Raw genomic sequence first — 25,122 nt, 5'->3', positions numbered from 1 at the left:
GCTTAATCATCATCATCAGCCATTTTCAATCCGCTGCAGGATGAAGGCCTCTCCAACAACTTTCCAGTTCCTTCTGTTTTGAGCAGTTCCTTCTGTTTTGGCCATCCATTTACTACCCAAAAACTCATGAATTTCATCAATCCATCTCTGCCTTTGTCTTCCAGGTTTTCTTCTAGCTCCTCTTGGGTACCATTCTGTTATTTTCTTAGTCCATCTGTCATCATGTCTTCGAGCTATGTGTCCTGCCCAAGACCATTTTAGTTCTTTAGTTTTGATAAGAATGTCCTTTACTTGAGTTTGCTGCTAATCCATGTGTTTCTCTTCTTATCTAACAGTCTGATTCCCAATATAATTCGTTCCATTCTTCGCTGTGTAGTTCTCAGCTTCTCTTCCATTCTTTTGGTGAGTGCCCAAGTTTCACTTCCATAAGTCATGGTGGGGAGTATACATTGATTCATTATTTTATGTTTCAGACAAACTGGGATATTGCTCTTCAGTATGTGACTATATTTCCTGAATGCTATCCATCCAAAATTTATTCTTCTCTTGACTTCCAGCCATTTATCATTATTACAGCTAATAACTTGTCCCAGATAAGTATATGACTCCACCTTTTCAATTACTGCTCCTTCAATCATTATTTCCCTTTCCGTGGCATACTTGTTCATCATTACTTTTGTTTTAGCCATATTCATCTTTAGTCCAAAATCCTTACTAACTGTGCATAACTGATTAAGATTTTCCTCTAATTCTTTGGGATCGTGTCTTATGACCACAATGTCATCTGCAAATCGTAAATGATTTAGGTACTCTCCGTTCACATTGACTCCTTTCTGCGACCAGTCTAATCTTCCGAAAGCTTCCTAAAGGGCAGCAGTAAACAGCTTCGGAGATATTGTGTCTCCTTGTCGAACTCCTTTCTTGATTTTAAATTTGCTACTCTCTTTGTCTAGTCTAATAAAGAAGGTAGCACTCGCATATATTTTCTTCAAAATCATAATATATGGAGTATCTATGCCTTGTCTTTCCAGTGCCCGAAACATTGCCTTATGCTGTATGGAGTCAAATGCCTTTTCATAATCCACAAATGCCAGGCATAATGGTGTTTTATATTCATTTGCTTTCTCCATTAGTTGTGATATTACGTGAAGGTGATTCATAGTTGAGAATCCTGTGCTAAAGCCAGCTTGCTCTTTCGGTTGATTCTCATCAAGTATTCTTTCTAATCTGTTAGTAATGACCCTTATGAACAACTTGTAGATGTGGGATAACAAGCTAATTGGTCTATAATTTCCAATTTCTGATTTATCTCCTTTCTTATGCAGCAAAACTATGATTGCATTATTCCACTGTTTAGGCGTCACACCTTTTCTAATGCACTTTGTGAAGAGCCTTGCCAGTTTTTGTGTTATGTCGCTTCCTTCCAATTTTAACAACTCTACAGTAACTGCATCTTCCCCCGGGGCTTTCCGATTCTTCATTTTCTTCAATGCATGTTCTACCTCATCAGGAAAAATATCGGGTATGTCGTATGTGTTGCTGCTTTGCAATCCATCTTCCCCACTGCTGGTATCATTCCCTCGCTCCTTGTATAATTCTCTATAGTAGTCTTCTGCTATTTGAATTATGCCTTCTCTGCTGTTTATAAGTACACCATCGCTATTCTTCAGTTTCGGTATCATTTGTATTTCTGTATTACTGCTCATGGCTGCTGATTTAAATCCTTTGTTTTCCCTTAATGCTTGTTCTACTTTTCTTGTGTTAAATCTTCTTATGTCCTCTCCGAGTCTCTTTCTAATGGCTTTGCATAACTCAGTATACTCAATTTTCTCCCTGTCAGTGTTTTTCTTGCTCTTCATTTGTCGTCTTCGGTTCATCATGACAAGTGTTTCTTGACTAATTTTTTCTTCTTTGGATTTCTGTTTCCCTATAGGTTTCTTGGGCTTTATCACTTTCAGAAAGTTGTAATATTCCTTGTTGATATCTTGGTCCTGAGCAGTGTGCAGAAGCTCAAACTTGTTCTTAAGTTCCAGTACATACTGCTTTTTCTTCTCCTCTGTTATCTCAAAGACCTTTGTATTATTTACTCGAGTCAGTTTTTTCCTTTCCTTTCCTGCATTTATATCAAGTGTACATCTTACCATTCTGTGATCACTTCCAACATTTACCTTATTCAGGACGGTAACATCATTCACAATATATCTTCTGTTAGTGAGGATGAAGTCGATTTCATTAGTTGTTAATCCATTTGGACTCTTCTGTGTCCACTTTCTGTTCACCCTTTTCTTGAAAAAAGTGTTCATTACTGACAGTCCTTGAGATTCTGCAAATTCCACAAGTCTTTCACCTCTTTTATTTCTTTCACCAATTCCAAAATTTCCTATAGTTCCTCTTTCTGCACTGTTTTGCCTTTTTCCAACCTTGGCATTGAAGTCCCCCATAATAATAGTGTAGTGGGTTTTCTGCTCATCTAGAAGACTCAATTTCGGTGTACATTTCTTCAACCTCTTCATCATCATGGTTCGATGTTGGTGCATAAATCATTATAATCTTTAGCTTGTACCTCTTAGAAATCTTGAGTATTAGTCTTGACACCCTTGGTGATGTACTTTTGAATTCCAAAATGTTGTTTTTAAAATCTTTATGGACCAGAAACCCAACTCTACCTTCACTCCTTTCACTGTTTCCATTGGTGTACAGCAGATTTCCACTTGATAAACTTATAAGTGATTCATTTCTTCTTCTTGTTTCAGCCAAACCGATGATATTCCAATTCACATTTTCTAATTCCTTTTCCAGCTCTAATATCCTGTCTTCACCGATGAGTGATCGTACGTTATAACAGGCCAAGTTCAGTTTCCGTGCATGGCAGCCTGGTCATACTCAGAGATTCTTAGCACCCTCTGCTTCCACTCTGATCCTCTCGCTGCCGTAAGAGGGAGAGTGAAAGCTGCTGGGGACTGAGGGCCATTTGTATTGTTGTGCTCTCATGTGCTGGAGGGTTTGGTCTTTTCCTCTTCACGCTGACCAGCCGTCTTGAAGAGAACCACTCTACACGTTCGTTGCTACCTAAGTGACGTAACAGGGCTTACCATTGAGAAGGTGTGCATGAGTGGATTTTAGGGAGGCAGGCCAACCGGACTTCTCCTAAATCTTCTGTAATAGAGAGATATTGGATCCATCAGTGTTTTAGGCTGAGTGTCTGATAACACACAGGATACCTGTGTGTTATCAGACACTCAGTGACCTTAGGAAAACCTTTGCTTAATAGTGACCTTAGAAAAAATAAATTAAAAGAACTTAAATCCAGATTATTCGCACAACAAAATTTCTTCGTGACACCAAATTTACAATCTAAAGCAGTAACTGTAGCATCATTTAAAGTGAGTCATTTCTTGCAAAAAAGTGCAAACCATTTTCTGATGGTCAATTCATCAAAGACACATTTTTAGAAATAACAGATTCTCTTTTTGAAAATTTTAAGAACAATAATGAAATTAAAAGTGCCCTTCAAGATCTGCAATTATCTCGAAATACTGTGATGCGACGCATCGAAAAAATGAGTAAAAATGGGAGCAAACAATTGTGTGCTCATATTGCTAATTGTTTGTCCTTTTCTTTACAACAGACGTCAGTGATATAGCTCAATTGCTTGTTGTTATTTGTATGGTTTTTGATGATTCTGCCACTAGAGAACTGCTGGGTATGGTTTCGTTAAAAGAAAGAACTAGAGGTCTTGATATATTTAACGCATTCAAAAATTTTATTGAAAAAATTAAATTACTACTTTTTAAGCTCGTATCAATAACAACAGATGGAGTTAAAGGAATGATGGGGCATCTTAACAGATTCATTGCATTGTGCCAAAAGGATGACGAATTCCCAGATTTTTTGTTACCACTGTATCATCCCCCAACAAGCGTTAGCCAGCAAAAGATTAAAGATTAAATACTAAAAGTATTATGGACATAGCTTTCAAAATCGTGAATTCCATCAGAGGACAAACTCTTCAAAGGAGACTTTTTTTGAGCAAATTTCGAAATTTGCTCAATGAAATTTTAAAAAATTGTCGATCAAAGTGGAGATGATTATCAGCAGCTGCACGATATGGTGTGGTTGTGTGATCTGGCTTTTATGGCAGATTTTACCAGTAAATTAAGTGATCTGAATTTGGAATTACAAGTAAAAAATAAAAATGTGGGTGACTTGATTAGTAGTATTTCTGCATATAAATATCAATTTTTGGCAATGGCTAAGGATCTCAAAGAAAAAAAAAAATCGATCATTTTGCAAATATGCAAGATCATTTGCAAAAGTATCCTATTTTTGAATTTAATAGTGAGAAATATGTTTCTGAAATTGAGAAAGTTGTGGAATGATTTTGAAACCAGATTCAGTGATTTTAAAACAATTGCAGACATTGTTCAATAATTTCTTGTCCATTTAAGGTCGACTTAGATACGAAACACGTTGCAAAAAAAATCACTGTGATTTTTCACATGGAGAAAATATTACTTGAAAATGAAATTATTACATTGCAAAACGATATCTTCCTAAAAGCTAGGTCATCAGAAAGACTTTTGGAAATATGTTTGCCGAGAAAAATACTTTAAAAAAATGAAGTGAATTTTTAAATTGCTGTTTTAGTTCCACATATCTGTGTGAATCGACCTTTTCGTATTTAAAAAAAAAAGACGAAGAATCGGTCTACTCTTACTGACTTGCATACAGAAGATTCTTTACGGTTGGCCTTATCACAGCATATCCCCGATTTTGAAAGCTTAGCAGATGACATGAAGACAAACTTCACATAAATTAAAATACATATGAATTTAAAATAAGAATTCGGAATTGTATTTAATTTAAAAATTTATAAACAACATTTTTCAATATGTGTTGATTAACCTTTTTAACCATGTGCAAGGAAATTCTTGAGATGGTAGATCCCGGCACATTTTGAAGAAAAAAAGTCGATCGCATCACAAATTAAGTTGGCCACCCTGCTCTATTGTACTGGTGGCCGGGAGATATGAAATAATGTAAAATTAAATTTCAACAATGGCCATTGTTGAAAGTAGACAAAGGCTAATGGCAGAAGTGTCTATAAGCAACAGTATAACAGCTTAGCTAACCGGAGGCAAAATTAGGTAGATAATTAGGATAGAAATAAACTTCTATCCTCGTATTACACTAATAGCCCAGGGTGTGAGAAAATGATAGTTTTAGGAAAGTGAACAGTATATGGCCGAAGAATATAAAATAGGAGCTCAGGTTATCCGGGAGTGCTTACCCTTATCCCCAACTTGCTGCTGTTTTAAAATTGGAAAACGAGTTCACGGGAACTCATTTTTTGATTTTAAAACAGCAGCAAGTTGAGGATAATCACTCTAAGACTAACATAGCCGACTAATCATGTCAATCGCTGCTACTCATAATGATCAATCGGAAAGAGTACCAAATTGTAAAGACTAATCCCCAATTAATAAAATACCAATAACATGACATAAAATGCCAATTAGTTTAAATTTATGTGAAAAATACACCTATAAATAAAAATGCCAACTACAACATGTGACCAACAAAATGAAAATAAATAAAATTGACTGACCATTATGCCTCAACTTGTCGGAGAACCACGAGGCTAATAATGTAATCTCTGCATTTCGAACATTAGACAAATCCATGCATCCCCGAATCCACATGCAAATACAAGAGATCTGAATAATGGTAACTCTTATACCACGAAAAATTGTAATTGAACTCAAAGTGCTCACATGGCAACACCAAGCCACCGGAAAAGTCACATTATCCGTATAAATTCAAGGAGGAACTGGACAAACATTTAGAGGGAATGGTTGTGTAATTTTTTTTTTTTTTTTTGGCTGATGCTACATAAGCTCATATGCTCGCTTTCTTGTATCACATGTCACAATTACTATTATTATTTTATCTGACTGTACCAGTTTTAGAAATACTCGTTTTACTGCTTTTACCCATCTGACTGAGCCATATACACTCAGTCAGATTTTAACTGACAATGACAATGTGTCAGCAGTTTTTAAATTTTTAAAATCGATTAAAATATATACACTTTTATGAAATATAGAATTTTTTTACCCTTATGCTGATTTTTATTTATTGATAAGTCTTGATATATGTGAACTTTTGACAAGTGTAACCTTTTTAAAGGTTACCAAACTCATCATTTTCAAACTTGCACCAATTAAATCAGATAAAATCTGGAATTTTTGGATTTTCTGATTACAGAGGTGATGAAATTGAAGCAGCTGATAAATAAATATAGAAAATAGTATATTAAAAAAGGAGTAATGATGAATTTTTATGATCTCTTTACTTTTTTTTAAAATTATTTTGTGATCTAAAAAAAAAAAATTCTGATCTGATTTTTGAATTAATTTCATCTCTAATGTGATGGGCAGAAAAATCAGAATAAGAACAAATGAATATTTAAAAGCATTTATGTATAAAGTTTTTATTTTTAAAAATTTTCAAAATTTTGAAAGACTTTTCCATCAGTTATAAATTTTCTGGTGAAAACATACTGCTTTTAAACTCAGTTGTGTCTCTGCTTGATAATTTAACTACCAGTGAGAAATGGCGCCTCCGTAGCTAGGTGGGAAGGAGCAGCAGTGCGTAGCACACGCTTCTTGATTAAACCGGGGTTCGAGCCCGTCACCACCAAATACGGAGGATGCGGAAAGGTCAGGGAATGACCACCGCATAACCCGGAGCAATATGGCCTTAGTTGCTAATGCTCCTTAAAAAAAAAAACCAACCAACCAAACCAGTGAGAATTTAAGGCATGTGAATCCTGAAGTTGTGAGTTTTTTATTAGTCTGCTGCATGAAAACCCGTGGTATTTTGAAAATATTCATAGAATTTTGAAAATTTATAAAAATTGAAATTATGTAAATAAATGTTTTTAAATGTTAATTTGTTCTTAAGTTGTTTGCTTAACATTAGTTTTCTTTAATTATGCAATGTTTTCTTAATATTAGAGTGAAATTGCTATCAAAAATAAAATTAGAATGTAAAAAAACTACCTGATAATTTAACTATCAACTGTAATCATATTTTGCTGAATTGCATCGTTTAATATGTTCTTTTGACTCTTTAACTTATTTTAATATTAATCACAATCAGCCTTGTAACTAGTCCATGTAAATAAATAAGAGATCTGTTTGAGAATGAAGCATTTGGATATATAGTTTAATTGATATTGCACACTGTATGATAATACTTCTATACAAATTATATTTGAAAGGCACTTACCAGCAGTTGTAATATTACAAATAGAAATTTTGTTAAATTTTTAGGCCAGTTCACCAAAATTATTGAAACAGACTTCAAAGAAAAGTGAAAAGATACAGAAAACTGAGCGAAGTAAAGAATTAAAAAAAGAAAGGGAAAGGAAAACATTACAGAAAGAATCAGATAAAGCTTTGAAAAAAGCAGAAAAGGAATCAAAGCAGAGTTTCAAGCCTAAGGAGTGTATGAAGGTTAGTTTCATGTTAGAATTATTTAAAAAGCTATGCTCAAGTGTTTTTTTTTTTTTTCCCTAAATCACTGCAAAAGAGTTTTTAATCATCTTTTTACAAAACTTAATCCTTTAAGTACTATCAAGATATGCAACTAAATAAAATAGCTTGGAAAGTTTATACTTATCAGACTACTTTATTTTTACACCTGAAATTACAGTCTAGAAATTGTAACAGTGAATGAAAGCTGACATCATGCTACCCAAATCAAGACCACCTTCATTTTGTAAGGTTATTAAAATTGATGTTCATAGGATTTGTGAATCACTCTTTCATTATTTTTATTTTTTTTGTCTCCAAAGATTACTGTCTTTAAGTTGTTTAAGATTTACCGTTGAAGCTTTTTACTTATTGTGTCCGAACTCGGTATTTAATCCTTTCAGAAGTAAATTTTAAGGCATGTGGATCTTGAAGTTGTGAGTTTTCTACTACAGTCTGCTGAATGGAAAATCCATGGTATTTTGAAAATGTTCGTGGAGTTTTGAAAATTTATAAAAATTTAAATTATGTACATAAATGCTTAAATATTAATTTATTCTCAACTTGTTTTCTTAAAGACTGCACTTGCTATCAAAAATAAAATTAGAATGTAAACAAATAGTTGAAAAAAAATTCTTAAAAAATTAAAAAAAAAAACTATCATTATTTCTAATACATCATCTGCATTTCCTTATATAGCTTGTGATTTAATTTTATGAACTTTTGTGTCTGAATTTAAGAGAATTATGTTAGGCCATGTCAGACAATGGCTGGCAGATATGATTTCTTCCTGCTATGGTTTCAGTGTTCAGGTCTGTTATGAAGTAAACTGGGCTAACAAATATCAGGGTATCCAACATCCTTCTCCCAAAATTTAAGATTCAATCCAAGAAAAATTTAAAGAAGAAAATAATACAGTATATATCCAGTAATTAGAATTTTAATGACAAAGAATAAAGCTTTCAGGGCAAATGGACACCTTCCTCAGCAAACGTATACAGATTATAACAGAATATGGACGTTATAAATACAATTTCAATAGATATAAGAGCTGTGCATTCTCTGATGCGTACATGGCTTCAAAATCGTCATTCTTCTACTAGATTGGTGCTCATTATTGGTAGATGGACATATGTGGGTTTGCTACCAGCATTTATCAAGCTTCAAGACTGTTGATTCCAAGATAGGGTGTATCCTCGTGCCCTTGCAGCGATTCAAGATTTTTGAATTGCATGATATGTTCAACAATTCCAGCCAAAGGCAGTGGCAGAAGTGTCGGGATTGGTCAATCACTTCGTAATCGCATTTAGGGTTAAGGTCATGGTGGGTCGAACAGAAATGTTCCGTGAGTGTGGAGTGGTCAGCGTCACCAAGGTGAATTGATCAGCTATGCTCTGCAAGGAGGTCCTGAAACTGCCATAATCTTTCCAAGTTACACGGTATACCACTCCGCTACGCAAAAGAGGGGTGATTGGAGTTTTCATGTTGGAAACCAGAGAATGCAAGCTTCTACCAGGTAATTGTATGGAATTTATGCGGTATACAAGGAGGATTTTCGAGATCTGGCCCGACATGCCCGAATAGTAGAGAATAAAGGTGGTAGGCTTATTATCATGTGGGGATGATGGCCTCGGGCGGGTCTTACGCTTTATTTAGACAAACGCTTGTAGCAACCACTTGTCTAATGAAAACCCCAAACACAAGAGGTATTAGAACCTATAGTACTGTACCGAGTGCCGTGCATGGGTTAGAGGTTGAGAAGACGAAAGAAGCTATTTGGTGACATTAGACTGGAACTTCTGTAGACTGTAATTTTCAGGAAATACGTATGAAGGAAGGTTGTTCCAGAAAACAGCAGTTGAATGAATAAACAAGGAAGATGAAAAGTTGGTTCTGTGAGTTTGAAGTTGGACAGTAAATGGATGTTGGCTGGTGGCAGAACGTGTTCGGACTGTTTTGAAAGAGAGAGCAGGAATTATATAAGCCAATTCAGAAGAACAGTGCCCGTGGAAGTATCTGTAGGAAAGGCATGCAGCAGAAACAGGACATCTATGAGACAGAGAGAAGAGAGAGTCTGTTAGAGATGAGTCATTAATTAACCTAACTGCCCGAATGGAATCTAGAAGCCTGATAGAGGTTTTGGGGGCATGACTCCAGATGTGGGAACAATATTCCATGGAAGGGTGGATTTGTGATTTGTACAGAGTGAACAGTTGTTTGGAAGAAAAGTAACGCCGAGAGTGAAAGAGAAAACCAAGTTTTTTAGATGCAGAGGAAGCAATATTTGTAATGTGCTTGTGCCAAGAGAGATTAGAAGTCAGGGTGTCTTCTAGGTAACCTTATCCTGGTTACCTAGAAGACAGAAGTAGTATAACCTGGAAAATCTTGCAAATATCTGTCATGATTGCATGCCACTGGGATTTACTTAGTAAAGAGATGCACACATAGCAAAATTTGTTGGGATGATTTTTACACTTCTGAGGCATAACGATGAACATGTTTCAGTAATTCACTGGATCTTACCTGAAGTTAAACTTAAATAATAAAGTTATGAAATAATAAGAATATATACATATTCAAACAATTACATAAATATAATTGGATCAATAATAATTATATTCATGTAGGCTGGATGAATAAGTATGAGTGGTATAATCAGTCTCCTCACAGAAACTAGATATGCTGGAGGGATTCCAAAGATGTACCTATCTATATATACAGTGGAATCTCGTTCATACAAAGTTTTGTATTAACGTTATTACCGTTACTTATTATTATTATTTTACCGTTACTTTTTTTTTTTTTTGGTACATACTGTATATCTAAGAATAAAAATAAATAATAATAATATCAAAAATAAATTAATAAAATAAAATAATAAAAATAAAATAAATTAATAAAATAAAAAAAAACAAAAGCCTTTTCTAACAATACAGTAATAGGAATAAAGATTTTATTTTATTTGTATGATAAACTAAGAGAAAAGCAATATTAACAGAAATGAAAATATTGTAATATTTTAGTATTGCAGTAAAAAGAATTATAATAATTATAAAAGGAGACAAACCATTAACTTTTTAATATACAAACCATTAACTTTTTAATAAATTAATTTAATTTAAAGAAAGAATCCAATGTTGTTTGCACAATTTTTGTCCTATATGCATTTTAAACTACAGCACAGATGTTATCAAATGCAATAGTTGTTTCTTTATCAACGTTACTGCAGGCCAAGACATTCTCTATTATGTTCAATGCATTTTGGGCAATTTTTTTAGATGGCAGTGTGCGCGCGCGCGCATCTTCACTTTCGCTGTCACTGGTAACAAAAACAGCATCGTTTTGTTTGGTACCCAACAACTCTTCTAGTGTTGGTGTTGCAGTGGTAGCAACTTCATCATCCACCTTCACAAACTCTTTAAATTCGCCAACAAAATTCATATGCTCCTTCAAATTCCTCCATTCCTCACTGTTGCTATCACATTTGTCTGCTGGACCATGTTTTTCGATGACGTTCTCTCCAAAGCCACTCTTTCTGAAGAAATTGTTATAACACTTGATGTAATACTTTCCCAAGCAATAACAAGATTACGGATAGCATCCAAGACATTCCAATTTGGCTGAAAATTGTTCCCTTCTTCTATGTTGTGGATCAAGTACCTTATCAGATGGGCATATGTCTATATGCTCTCTTGAGGTTATAAATAATGCCTTGATCCAGTGGTTGCATTAAACTGGTGATATTGGGGGGTAAAAACAACAGCTGTATATTTGTCAACTTAAGTGTCTCGTCAGAATGTGCTGTACAACGGTCTAGAATCATCAAAATGTTCTTTTTTTCTGAAGCCCTTCTTCTGCTCAATTTTGATAACCAAGACTGAAAAATTTTGACCATAAGCCAAGCACTATTGGCCTCATAATCACAGGGAAGTTAGTTAACTGCTTTAAAACATCTTGGTTTGGAAAACTTACCAATCACAAGTGGGCGTAGTTTTGTACTGCCATCTGAATTGCAGCATAACAGAACAATGAGTCTTTGTTTACTTAATTTTCCACTATGACAAGACTCTCCTTGAACAGCAAATGTTTTGTTTGGCAGCAAATTATAAAATAAACCTGTCTGATCGAGATTAAAAATATCCTTTGTCTCATATTTTTCAAGGATGGACCGTACAGAACACAACCAGTCTGTAGCCTTTTCTTTGTCGACTAATCCAGACTCACCGCAAACATTTTGCAAAACCAAGTTATTCTTGTTTTCAAATTTTTGAAGCCAGCCACCGCTGCATTTGAAATCACTAATCCCATGTTGCTGAGCTAGATAATTTGCCTTTTCTTGCAAAATCGGACCCAATATTGGCAAATTAGATGCACGCATTTCTTGGTACCACTCGTAAAGTTTTGTTTCAAGCTCCTCGTGTTTTGCACCACAAATTCGTTTCTTGTTTCTCATCACTGCTCCAGTGTCATGCACTTCTTCAAGTCTTTTTCGGTTTTTTAGTATTGTAGATAAAGTAGGTAAAGGGATGTTGTATTTCTTTGCAATGTCCATTTTGCTTGTTTCCATCCTATCAACCTCTTGTATAATTTTTAGTTTAATTTCCAGGCTTAATTCTGTCCGTATATTTTGTCGCCATAACACTGCTAGATAAGATTTAATATAAACAAATTTTAAATTAATTTAAAGACACAAGTTCCGAAAAAGACATCAGCTCAGATAAAAATGGCACAAAAAATAGATTACTGTATCTATTTAATAGCAAAAGACTCTTTGAACTGGGGTAACAATTGCAACTGACCTTATTCCCGTGAAGAGCATGTAAACAACTTAGAAATACTTTTTATTCTTTTGTTAATTTAACAACTCACCCTCTGAAAGATGTTTTTCAGAGTGCAATTGATGTTGTGGCTACCGCATAAACTGCTTTTGTTTACACAAAGCTAATTTCTAACAAGTCAGTGCCATCCTTTGGGAAGTAGGGAGCCAGGTGGCCGGTGGCAATAATCAGATTGCTCTGCCAAGATTTGTATTAAACATACAAAATGACAATATTTATTTCTCACAGGGTGAAAAAGAACTTTGTAATACATATTAACCAAATTTTGTAATAAACATTTTGCAGGGGAATGGTATGTGCTTCATATAAACGAGTACTTTGTATAAACCGAGTTTGCATTAACAAGATTTTACTGTATATATATATATATATATTTTTTTTTCTGATAAACTATTGCATCACTTCACTTGCCATTCATATTTTTTTTATGAAAACCCCAAACACGAGAGGTATTAGAACCTATAGCACTTGGTACAATGCAATGGGTTGGAGGTTGAGAAGATGAAAGAAGATATTTGTTGACATTACACTTGAACTTCTCCAGATTGTAATTACCAGGAAATACGTATGAGGAAAGGTTGTTCCAGAAAACAGAATACAAAATGGGATGACCTGCGAGATTTCTTCTTTTACTAGGTTGGATTACTGTTTCAAAACTTCTGATGTCAACGTTTGCTCAGATCATGTCAGTGAAATTATTCTTGTACGAATGGAATCCTTTATTCCACACTCCACTTTAAAATCTCGTCCTTTATCTAAACCGTGGTTTTCCAATAAATGTGCTAAGGCTGTTCAAGAGAAGAACGATGCATATCGTAATTGGCTTGTTTTCAATTCTTCAGTTTCATTTTCTGCCTACACCAAAGTTCACAACAATTGTAAAGCAGTTATTAATCAGTCCAAACTAGATTTTGAACAGGCTAAGAGTAGAAAACTTGCTTCTTGTGCTAATGGTAGCCGAACATTCTGGTCTCTTGCCAAAGGCATTGGCCGCAACTTTTGCCCATCTCTCTTCCCAACTTTATCAAAGCCAGATGGTTCTGTTGTCACTTCAGTCAAGGATAAAACTGACCTGCTAGCATTCTAATTTTCTTCCAACTTGTGTATTAATGATCTTAGTAAAACACCTACCACCATTCCCAACATGCTCCATTCATTGTCTCCTGTGGTCTTCCGTCAAAAGGATGTCAGAAGGATTTTGATGATCCTTGATGCTAAGAAATCTCAACATTTGTGCTCCTGAACTTACTCCTATTCTTTGCTGCCTTTTTTTTTTTCACTTTCTTATTCCAAAGGTGTTTTTCCTTCTGTTTGGAAAATTGCTCATATCCAGCCAGTTCCTAAAAAGGGCGACAAATCCCTGCCATCCAATTATCATCCCATTGCAATTACTTCTACTCTTTCGAAAGCAATGGAGAAATCAAATGGAAATCAGTTGATCAGATGGAAGGTTTCTAGGTATTGAAGGTTTGAATACCTAGAAACCTTCCATCTGATCAACGATCGCCAGTACGGATTCTGTGAGTGTTGATCCATAGGTGATATTCTGGCTTATGTTACCCATTTATGGACAAATTCAATGGAAAAGTTCAGTGAAACACAAGCAGTTGCTCTTGACATCTCAAAGGCTTTCAACCGTATTTGGCATAAAGGTCTTCTTAACAAGCTTCCATCTTATGGTTTACTAACTGTTTTTTGTAATTGGTTATCCAGTTTTCTCGCTGATCGCTCACTGAGGGTGATGGTAGATGGCTATCTGTCTTCTAACTTCTCCACTAATGTTGGTGTCTCCCAAGGTTCAGTTCTTTCCTCCACTCTTTTCCTCTTGTATATTAATGACCTTCTTCCATTGACTGGAAATCCTATCCATAGTTTTGCCGATGATAGCACATTGCTTTCCACTTTCCATTTTGAGAAACCTTGTCCTGCTCAATCAGCTTCAACTTCTCGAATATCTGCTACCAATTCCTTAAATGCCGATCTCCAGGTAATTCTCCAGTGGGGCAAAGACAACTTAGTTGATTTCAATCCTTCTAAAACCCGTCTTGTCTTATATCTCGCAAAAAGGATTCTTATGCTCCAATGTTTATCTTTGGTGACACTCTGATTTCTAGGCAAAATGATATATCTCTTTTGGGATATATCATTTTGAAGATAATCACAACTGGGTCGTCATGTCTGCAATACCAGGGTACCTGCCCACCCACTGATGATCGGCCAATAGCCGTGAAACAGTGCTGTCTGGGTGGTGGTACTCAACCGAGAATAAGTAACAATAGTCTTCTCTATTAGTGAAGCGTTACTTATTCGAAGTAGTGCAATATCATGGCAACTCGTCGTGAAGGCAGAGCACAATATGAGAAAAAGCAAATGATGCCTACAACAACTACTTTGTAGTTTCTTAAGAGTTATCTATGGTGTATCTAAACACCGATATTATATAGATACCAAACTCTTAAAGCATTATGCCTTGTGCATTTATTTATTTAAAATATCCACATCTACACCTCTTGGCATCTCTTATATTGTGTGATTATCTTCACAACTGGGTCGTCATGTCTGCAATACCAGGGTACCTGCCCACCCACTGATGATCGGCCAATAGCCGTGAAACAGTGCTGTCTGGGTGGTGGTACTCAACCGAGAATAAGCAACAATAGTCTTCTCTATTAGTGAAGCGTTACTTATTCGAAGTAGTGCAATATCATGGCAACTCGTCGTGAAGGCAGAGCACAATATGAGAAAAAGCAAATGATGCCTACAACAACTACTTTGTAGTTTCTTAAGAGTTATCTATGGTGTATCTAAACACCGATATTATAATTATTTGATTATAAATTGTAACTACTAATTACATGCTCTTCATGGGAATAAGGTCAGTTGCAATTGTTACCCCAGTTCAAAGGGTCTTTTGCTATTAAATAGATACAGTAATCTATTTTTTGTGCCATTTTATCTGAGGCGATATATTAGCCTTAGCATTAGTAGAGGCATATGATGCAAGAAAGCAAGCTTATGCAGCATCAACCAAAAAAAAAACAAAAAAAAAAAAAACACACGCTCGCATTTCACCCCCTCCATTCGTTCCAAGTACCTGTCCAGCTCAGCCTTAAATTTATTTAGGCTATCAACTTCCACAACAAAGGATGGAAGTCTGTTCCACCAACCAACCAACCACCTACTGGCTAAAGGCAAACTTCCACACATCTATCCTACATCTGTCTTTCCTCAATTTGAATTTATGCCCTCTCAAATAATTATTCTGAGCAAGAGGAACAATTCCATCAGCACTGAGCATGCTCAAGCCATCCAAGGCTTAATACACCTCAATCAGATCACCTCGCAGGTGCCTAGTCTCCAGACACTGTAATTTGCAAAATTTAAGCCTTTCTTCGTAATCCATTCACTAATCTTGTTGCCCTTCTCTGTACTCGTTCCAACAGCCCTACATCCTTCTTAAAATGAGGCCTCCAGACTTGTATATAGTACTCAAGGTGTGACCTGACCATTGCCTTATATAAGGGGATAATCACCACCTTATCCCTGCTAGAAAAATTCCTGTATATCATAGACAAGACACTATGAACTACTCTTGCAGACCTTCTACACTGCTCAGAACACTTCATATTTGCCTGCACAATTACCCCCTGGTCCTTTTTGTTCTCAACCACTGTCAGTGTAGTACCACAGAGTTGATACGTCACTCTGGGTTTGCTGCTTACCATATGTAGTACTTTACGTTTGTCAATGTTAAACTTCATTTGCCACCTCTCAGCCCATCTGCTCAACTTTTCTGTCATTAGTGTCCTTAACAACCCTACCAACCTTCGCATTGTTTGCAAACTTGGACATTAAGCTTAATATACCATCATCAATATCATTTATAAATACGGAAAACAACAATCGACCCAATACTGAACACTGAGAGACTCCACTAATAACGATGAGCAGTGTCCATTGATTACCACTCTGTCTTCTCCCACTCAACCATCCCTTTATCCATAGCAGCAATTTGCCTACAGTTCCGCACTGCTCCAATTTGTGCAGCAATCTTCCATGTGCAACAGTATCAAAAGGCTTTATAAGATCCAAATATATGATATCAAAGTTATTCCCTGCATCCATTTCCTTTGTGACCACATCATAGTATTCAATCAAATTGGTCAGGCAAGACTTTCCCTTAACAAAACCATGCTGTGTCCGAGCTTTAACTGAAGTCTTGTCTAGATGATCCTGCAGTGCTTCTTTAACCAGTGCCTCCATTAAGTTTCCTGGAACAGAAGTTAAACTAACAGGTCTATAATTACTTGTGTTGCCCTTTGATCCTCCTTTGTGAATTGGGGTCACATTTACACATCTCTAGTCTATGGGTAACTCCTCTGAGTCCAAAGAAGCTCTCATAATTATGGCTGAGGGTTTGCTTACTTCCTTTGCTGCCTCCTTTAATAAAACTAGATAGATCCCATCCACCCCAGGTAAATTTTTTATGTTTATCTTCAACAATTTCCCCTCTACTCTCCTCAGTTATTACAAAATCATTCAGCTCACTGCCAGAGTTTAACTCAACTCTGGCATTCCCCCTCCCTGAATAACTCCTCATGGGTGAATGTAGATGCAAAATACTCATTTAGTTTGTTAGCCACCTGAGCAGGATCAACAGTTGAACCATCAATATCCAGTGGACCAATCTGATTCATCCCTTTCCTTCCAGAGTTTACAAAGGCAAAGAACTCTTTATTTTTCTTTGCATCCTTTGCCAAGGATTTCTCATAATCTGCCTTTGCCTGCCTAATCTCCTTTGTGACTTGATTAAAAAAAAAAAAAAAACATATTCCACATAAAAAAAAAAAAACATATTCCATGCATTTTTCTTCTCTGCCACATGTCTCATTAGTTCATCTGACATCCATTTAGGCCTAAACCTTGAACAATATTTCTTAGTTGGTATGTAAAGCCTAGTAGCTTCCAAGATAATTTCTTTGAATGCTTCCCATTTTGAATTTGCAGTTGGTCCCACCGTATAGAAATGAAATACTGTCTCAGACCACCGTAGTCACCTTTACGAAAGCAAAAACCTTTTCCATTACCCCTGATGGTAGTTACCTCTTTAAGTAAATCCCACTTCAGCACACTGTGATCACTGCCACCTAGTGGGTGCCGTCTCTGTAGCCAGGTGGGCAGGAGCGGCAGTGCATAGCACACTCTTCTTGATTAGACCGGGGTTTGAGCCCGTGGACCACCAAATACGGAGGATGGGGAAAGGTTAGGGAATGACCACTGCATATCCTCAGAGCAATATGGCCTTAGTTGCTAATGCTCCTAAAAAAAAAACCAAATAAAAAAAAAATAAAATAACCACCTATTGGTTTCTTTATCTGCAGATTCTTAATGCATGAAGAATCACTATTGATAATCAGATCAAGAGTATTACTCCCTCTAGTTGCCTCCCGAACATGCTGATGTAGAAAACAATCATCCAATAAATCCACAAAAACCTTGCTAGTGTGTGTGAGTGACCAACCCACAAATTCCAGTCAATATCTAGGAAATTAAAATCCCCCATTATAAGACTCTCTGATTTACTGGCCCACTCTATATTTCCCTGTACAGTTCCTTGTAATACTTATCAGAGTCATTAGGCCTATAAAACTCCTACTCTCAATTTTGATCTCCCCATGCTTATGTCACACCAAACTGACTCGACACTGCAGTGTCCAGCAATGTCGACTGGTTTCACTTCCTTGGATTTTGTGTTTCTTAACTAATAGTATAACCCTCCTCCCTTCCTATCTTCTCTATCCTTCTGTACACATTGTACTCCCCAAATTCCAGTTCTGCATTGCTTATATCTGTGTGACACCAAGTCTCTGATATCCCAACAATATCTGCCTTTGATGTTCTGAGCAATACCTCAAATTCATCAAATTTTTTTACCAAACTCCTAGCATTAGTGTACATTCAAGTATACATGCACCTGTTCCTATTCTTAGCTACCCTAACACAACCCATGTGTTTACTTGTACCGCAGTGACTCCCAGCAGTCTATGAAATACCCTGCATCTTGTTTTCCATCTGCTACTCATTCCAATAGAAGCAGTGCAAGAATCACTTTCACCTCTGCCAGTGGCAACTGTTAATCTTTTAGTCCTTGTATCCCCCCCCAAACTAGCAGGTTTCCGACCCACCTAACACTGCCTTGCTAGCATCAGCAAATATCCTTGCACCCTTTCTATTTAAGTGTATCCCATTCCTGTAGAAGCAGTCTCTCCTGTGAATAAGTACAGACCAGGCTGAAAAAAATTCTACCCCTTGAGCCTCGCACAATCTTTCCAGGGCTGAATTGACTGACAAGGCTCTCATCATATACTCCCTCCTATGGGCAGAATTGCAGACACTTCCAAATTCAACCCTAATTGACGGCTTTTTTCAACAGTGACCTGTACTTGTTAAGTAATATAGAAGAGCAGATCAAGGAAGAGTGTTTTATAACTCTGTAAAAGATCTAATTTGTAGAAAGGAGGTACCTGAGGAGTGCAAGATGATACTCTGTAGAGCTTATTATTTGCCAATAGGAACCTATGGATCACAATCATGGGTAATGTAGGAGAAGCATATTAGCAGAATGCAAGTGATAGAAATGAAAACTCTGAGAGGTGCGTGAGTGCGGAAAGACCAGGAGAGATAGAATAAGAAATGTGGCCATTTAAGAGAAAGTAGGAGAAGAACGATTACAAGTGTTTGAGAGGAATAGACTGAAATGGTTTGGACATGTAAAGAGAATTGAGGATAAAAGACTGCCAAAGATGATGTTAGAAATGAAATTGGAGGGTAAGATACCAAGAGGAAGGCCGAAAAGAAGATGGCAAGAAGAGGTGAAGAGAAGAGACATTTGCTGGGAGGAGAGAGAGAGAGAGAGAGAGAAAGAGAGAAAGAACTGGTGAGAGTGAAAGGGAAAGAACTGGTTTCTTTTTTTAACCTAGCAAAAAGCTGGAACAACAATGGATAAGTAAGTAAATTGTAACTAATAGTATCTAAACAGCAGCCACTGGATGGGTCCCATTAAATCAAAAATGTTATGTATGGGGAGGATGCATGGATGTAATGACATTAAAAATTAGCGTGGAAAGTATCATTAAAAAAAGTTTTTAATGATTGTCTCTTTCTGTTAACTATTCACTTTTAACAAGACAAGCACCATGGTTGGCATAAATAGTGAAAGTAAAAATATATACAAATAATTAGTTATAATTAGTGACAGATGAAGTTTGATTTTGTTAATGAAAATTTTTGTAATTTATATTAACAGTATATATAATGAAACATGTTTTGTATGCTAATTTGTCCTTTTGTAGTTCATGAAAGTATTTCTTGATAAGAAGCTAGCAGAACATCCTGGTATTGGTGACCTGTTTAATATGCTTCAAACCAATGAAATCCGATATTCATTAGAAGAATTACCCATAGATAATAGCTTTATATGGCATAGAGAAGTTTCAGAATGCTCTTTGACTGACTGCTTACAGGTAAATTTTTTTTAATCTTACACACACACACACACACACACTGCATAATATATATGTATATACAAAAATGTTTGTAGAATGGATCTAGGTGTATTATTCAAATAGCTTTGAAGTTTTATTTACAGGAATTATCAGTCAGTGATGTATATTTGTGTAATAGTGTCATTGTATTAATGGTAGTTCTCCCCTTAGCCAGGTGGGAAGGAGCAGCAGTGTGTAGCACTCGCTTCTTGATTAGACCGGGGTTCGAGCCCATCACCACCAAATACGGAGGATACGGAAAGGTCAAGGAATGACCACCGCATATTCCCAGAGCAATATGGCCTTAGTTGCTAATGCTCCTAAAAACCAAATACATAACATAACCCAGCAGGTATTTTTGTAAATCATGTCTGTTGAAAACAAAAAAGAAGCTTGAACTTAATTTGTCATATCATCAGCAATGTAAGGTCGTTTAAGGTGTCTAGTTGCCAAGCTCTGAATTCAACTTATTTGAATTCTATCCTCATACGAATGCCATTTGCTAATCTGATCAGGCACATTGTCTGTCTTTGGATTCTTTCAGGTAGCTCAGTGCTTTTTTTTTTTTTTTTTTTTGGTTACCCTACTTGGACACTTTTCCAAATGCCATCTTACAGTTGCCTTGTACAGCACGATTATTATCTCCTAAATATGGCCTCTGTTACAAGCAAACATTTGATCAATTCGGCTCTTCTTGCCACCTATTTTCACAGCACAGAGAACTTCAGGTTGCATATTGTAACCCCCCCCCCCCAATCTTTTTCTTCATCTACTTTTTTAATTTAATTCCACCAAATGTATAAGTTATCTTGGATTTGCTATTTCCCAAATTGTAAGACCTTAGATTTTGCTGCATTAAAACGTAGCTGCTGCTACTTCTTGAAAATCCCTGAAATCTATATAGATCATCCTGAAGAAAAGAAGGCTTGATGCTGTTTCTTCCGGATGACTTAGGCTTTAACTAATCTCCCAATCTTGACATCATCTGCAAATTTGTTGATGTCATTTAAGCACATCAGAAACAACAGTTGTTCCAGTACTGATCTTGGGAAGAACTCACTTTTTACATTAGTCCAATATGAAGAGTAACCATAGGTCATAACTCTGTCTCCTGTCTGGGAGAGCCAACCCGCAATACACTTAAGGATATTCCTCATAATTCTAACATGCTCCAGCTTATAGCCCTCTTTGATTTAGTTCCTTTTGTATGAGACTGAGTAAAGTGCTTTGCTCCGAGTGACTCTGTCAAAATAGTTAACCAGGTTGGTTAAACATTTTCCCTTAACAATGCCATGCCGTTTTTCTTTCAGAATTTCATTTTCACCTAATGACTGTTTTTACTCTTCATCATTTCTTTCATGATTTTCCTTACAACTGAACTCAGATGACCAGTCATTCTGACTTCAGTGGCGAGGATGACTGGCCAGTAGTACACACTTCACTCTCAGAACCTTTTTTTTTTTTTTTGTATTGGCAATACATTAGTACTTCTTTAATCCAAAGGAATCCTTCCTCAGTCTAGTTATACCTTTATAATTAACCTTAATTGTTCAATGTACTCTCTGCTTAAAGTTCTTCTAATAAAATCTTTTGCAATGTTAATTTCATAAATTTCATGTTTCCCCTGCTTTAATCACATGGGTTCTTTCACTCATTCATCTGCAACATTTGCTTGGTTATTCAAGACTTTCCTGCATCCATTACACAAAGGTTTGATCTGATTCATTTTTTTCTTCTTTGTATTTATATATTTGAAAAATTCTTTATTCCCATTCTTTGCTGTCTTAGCCATTGATTTCTGGTAATTAACTTTTGCCAGCCTATCTTCTGTAGTACTATTGCTGATCAACTTTTGACTCTGTAAGTTTCGTTACTTTTTGTTATAATTTCAATGAAACTTTCACATGCATATTTTTCTTTAACGCAAAGTATCATTTCAATTTATCCACATCCGCTGGGTTATTTAAGACTTTCTGCACCCATTATGCAAGGATCCTGAGCTGATTCATTCTTTGCCCTCTTTGCAATTTCTTGTAATTAGCCTTTGCCGGCCTAACTTTTTCTGCAACAGTAAATTCTAAAGGGGAAGCATTCAGATGAGTAATTGTACAAGCAGTGATGCTTTTTATACCAATTAAGAAATACTGTTTAAAGTATTTCTTAATTGGTATAAAAATATACCAATTAAGAAATACTTTAAACAGTATTTCTTAATTGGTATAAAAAGCATTATTACTATTACTTGTGGGCTTTACGGTACTATTACTGTTGTGGGCTTTGGAACAGAAAAAGATGGCACATCTTTTTCTGTTTCACTTAACTAACCAGCTCATTATTCATCCTTTTTGGCATTCTGTTCATGCTGATTTTCTCATGGTTATATATTATTTGTGCCTTCTGTGACTATTACTTTAATAGTCATAATTTTCATGCGTTCGTCTTTGTATGCTGTCTCCCCAGTTAATAAAGATCACGTAATACATTGAACTGTCATAATCTCCTTTCCTGAAATTAAAACCTATTTCTTTTCTTCAGTAACTGCCACCTTGCTTCTCATTATCAAACTTAAATTCCATGATCACTTCCAGTTAATGGTTTGTGTATTGTCAGCTCTTTGATGCAATCTAATTTGTGAGTTATAATCCAGATGAGAATATCTTAGCCCCTAGTATAGAGGTTGGCAACCTATTTTGAGTGAAGAGCCATGTTTAATCTAATTAAAAAAAAAATCTGAAGAGCCGCACCTCAGTGCAATCTGTGGAAGGGGCGGGGAAGTTTTTTAAGAAATGGAATAGAGTGGGAAGGTGTTTTATTAAAAAATATATATTTTTTGAAATATTATTTATTAATGCTCACAATGTGCAGGCAAACTAATCTGAGAAGTGTTTGCAACTTGTGCTGAAACTATTGTTATATTTATGTCGCCGTCCGCACCTGCTGTGGGCCGCTCTTGTCGTACATGTGGGCTAAAAGTTAGAGCCGTGGCTATATGTTCACAGAGCTGCATGCGGCTCAACATGCTGAAACAAATAATAATCATCCAGTCGATTTAAAAATTTTGTTGGCACATAGTGAGTTTCCCTCCCATTAGCTCTAGTCAATTAAGGCAAATGGAAATTGCCTTTGCTTGCCCATTCCAACTTCACATAGACATTCTCGTCATAATTTTCACAATCATCTGGTATATAGATTACTCACATTCTTGTTATACATTTGCTTTCTACTAAATTTTGAATCTACAAAAGTTTTTGTTGTGCTCAGGCTCTTTTGATTAGAAGAACGATTCCACCATCCGTTCTATTTTCTCCATCATTCCTTCCAAAATGCTGGTTATGAACAGTGACTCTTCATGCATTAAAATTTTGCAGATGCAGATAACTACTGTCAAGGGCAAAGGGAAGGAGTAAAGCTTTTGTAAAGGGGACTACAATAGTCTTTACAGTTATTTTAAAATTGCTTGGTGGGACCAACTGATGGTTTTGCCAACAGTAAATTCTAAAGGGGAAGCATTCAGAGGAGTAATTGTACAAGCAATGATGCTTTTTATACCAATTAAGAAATACTGTTTAAAGTTTAGACCTGAGTGGATGTCAGATGGACCAATGTTATTAGTCTGATGAGATTGGTGGCAAAGAAAATAAAATGCATTTGATGCTTATAAATTATTAGACGATACAGAAATTTATAGTATAGTTTATACTTAGTTTATACAATCAACATAAATTAGTCTGCAGTCAAGTCATAAAGTTAATTGCATAAAATTAAGCAAGTTAAGGCAGATTACAGAAGTCTCTGGCAAAGAAAAGTAGTGAAGACTGCTTTTCTGAATACTAGAAGGAAAGGAATAAATAGCATTGGTTTGCTAGATATCAATGGTATAACTGTTGATGATACCCAGGCTGCTAACAAACTGAATAGATATTTTGCATCTACATTTACATATGAGGAATTATTTAGGGATAGGGATGCCAGAAGTGGGGGGCAGTTGGATCTATCCAATTATGTATATTAAAAGAGGTAGCAAACCTAATAATTATGAGAGCATTATTGATTCAGCGTAGGTCCCCTATGTATGAATGTATCTCCAGTTCACAAAAGGAGATCAAAAGGTAACATGCATAATTACAGGCCTGTAAGCTTGACTTTGTTCCAACAAAAATAATGGAGTTACTGATTAAAAAGTATTGCAGTACCATCTGGATAGGAATGTGGCAGTCACAACATGGATTTGTTATTACTGTATACACAGTGAGGACTGAGTCTTCTTATATAGTTTACTACTCTGACACCCCATGAAATGATTTATGCTTGTGTCCCTAGCATTAGCTTCCTGCTCATTTGAAGCCTCAGTAATCATCAGAATATCATATCAATATCAGTTGTTGCGACAATAAAAAAGGAATCTTGAGATATGTGTGTGTGTGCAAGCATTACTGTGACCCATATCATCAGATATGGATTGCAGTAAAATTTAAATGCATACGTATATTATTCCTGACCCTCCTGCAGTCACAGCATGGATTTGTTATTACTGTATACACAGTGAGGACTGAGTCTTCTTATATAGTTTATTACTCTGATACCCCATGAAGTGATTTATGCTTGTGTCCCTAGCATTAGCTTCCTGCTCATTTGAAGCCTCAGTAACCCTCAGAATATCATATCAATATCAGTTGTTGCGACAATAAAAAAGAAATCTTGAGATGTGTGTGTGTGTGCAAGCATTACTGTGACCCATATCATCAGATACGGATTGCAGTAAAATGTAAATGCATATGTATATTATTCCTGACCCTCCGGTTCTTGGTGGAATCACTAAGGTTAAGCATTTTGCTTAACCTTAGTGATTCTACCAAGAACCTTTGCACCACCTTTTTATACCTTTCTCAAGTGTATCCTATCTCTACAAAATAGATTCCTTTTACTTACAGGTAATCCCTTCTATCATCCTGGGTAGTATTGCAGACACAAATATATAATGACTTGACTAGCAGCATTTTTTAAGCATGTTACTTTTTTTTTTTTTTGACTTACTTTTTTTTTTTTTTTGTAATGAAGTAGCAGTAACATCAGTCATTAATAAATTAGTAGAAACTTAGTATAAAATATGTGATTTCCAACTGTATAATATCTAATTGGAAATAAATATTAATTTAGATTTCATATTGGTTATAATTGTTTTAGTTCTCATTTTTAATACAG

General features: G+C 35.8%; 1 protein-coding gene across 1 annotated transcript in view; it reads left to right on the top strand.

The window, feature by feature from the left end:
* mms4 (Methyl methanesulfonate sensitivity 4) overlaps positions 1-25,122 on the top strand; it is a 219,978-nt gene that overhangs the window by 71,224 nt on the left and 123,632 nt on the right. Inside the window, exons 4-5 of the mRNA XM_090371307.1 lie at positions 7,338-7,520; positions 19,729-19,899. Of these exons, the coding sequence (XP_090227433.1) occupies positions 7,338-7,520; positions 19,729-19,899 (354 nt within the window). The remainder of the gene's footprint in view (positions 1-7,337; positions 7,521-19,728; positions 19,900-25,122) is intronic.

This window comes from Mastigoproctus giganteus, chromosome 4, assembly GCF_048544385.1.
Source record: "Mastigoproctus giganteus isolate SK-2022 chromosome 4, ASM4854438v1, whole genome shotgun sequence".
Classification (NCBI taxonomy): Eukaryota; Metazoa; Arthropoda; class Arachnida; order Uropygi; family Thelyphonidae; genus Mastigoproctus; species Mastigoproctus giganteus.
Note: the sequence above shows the minus strand (reverse complement) of the source record. Positions and strands in the feature narration are given on the sequence as shown.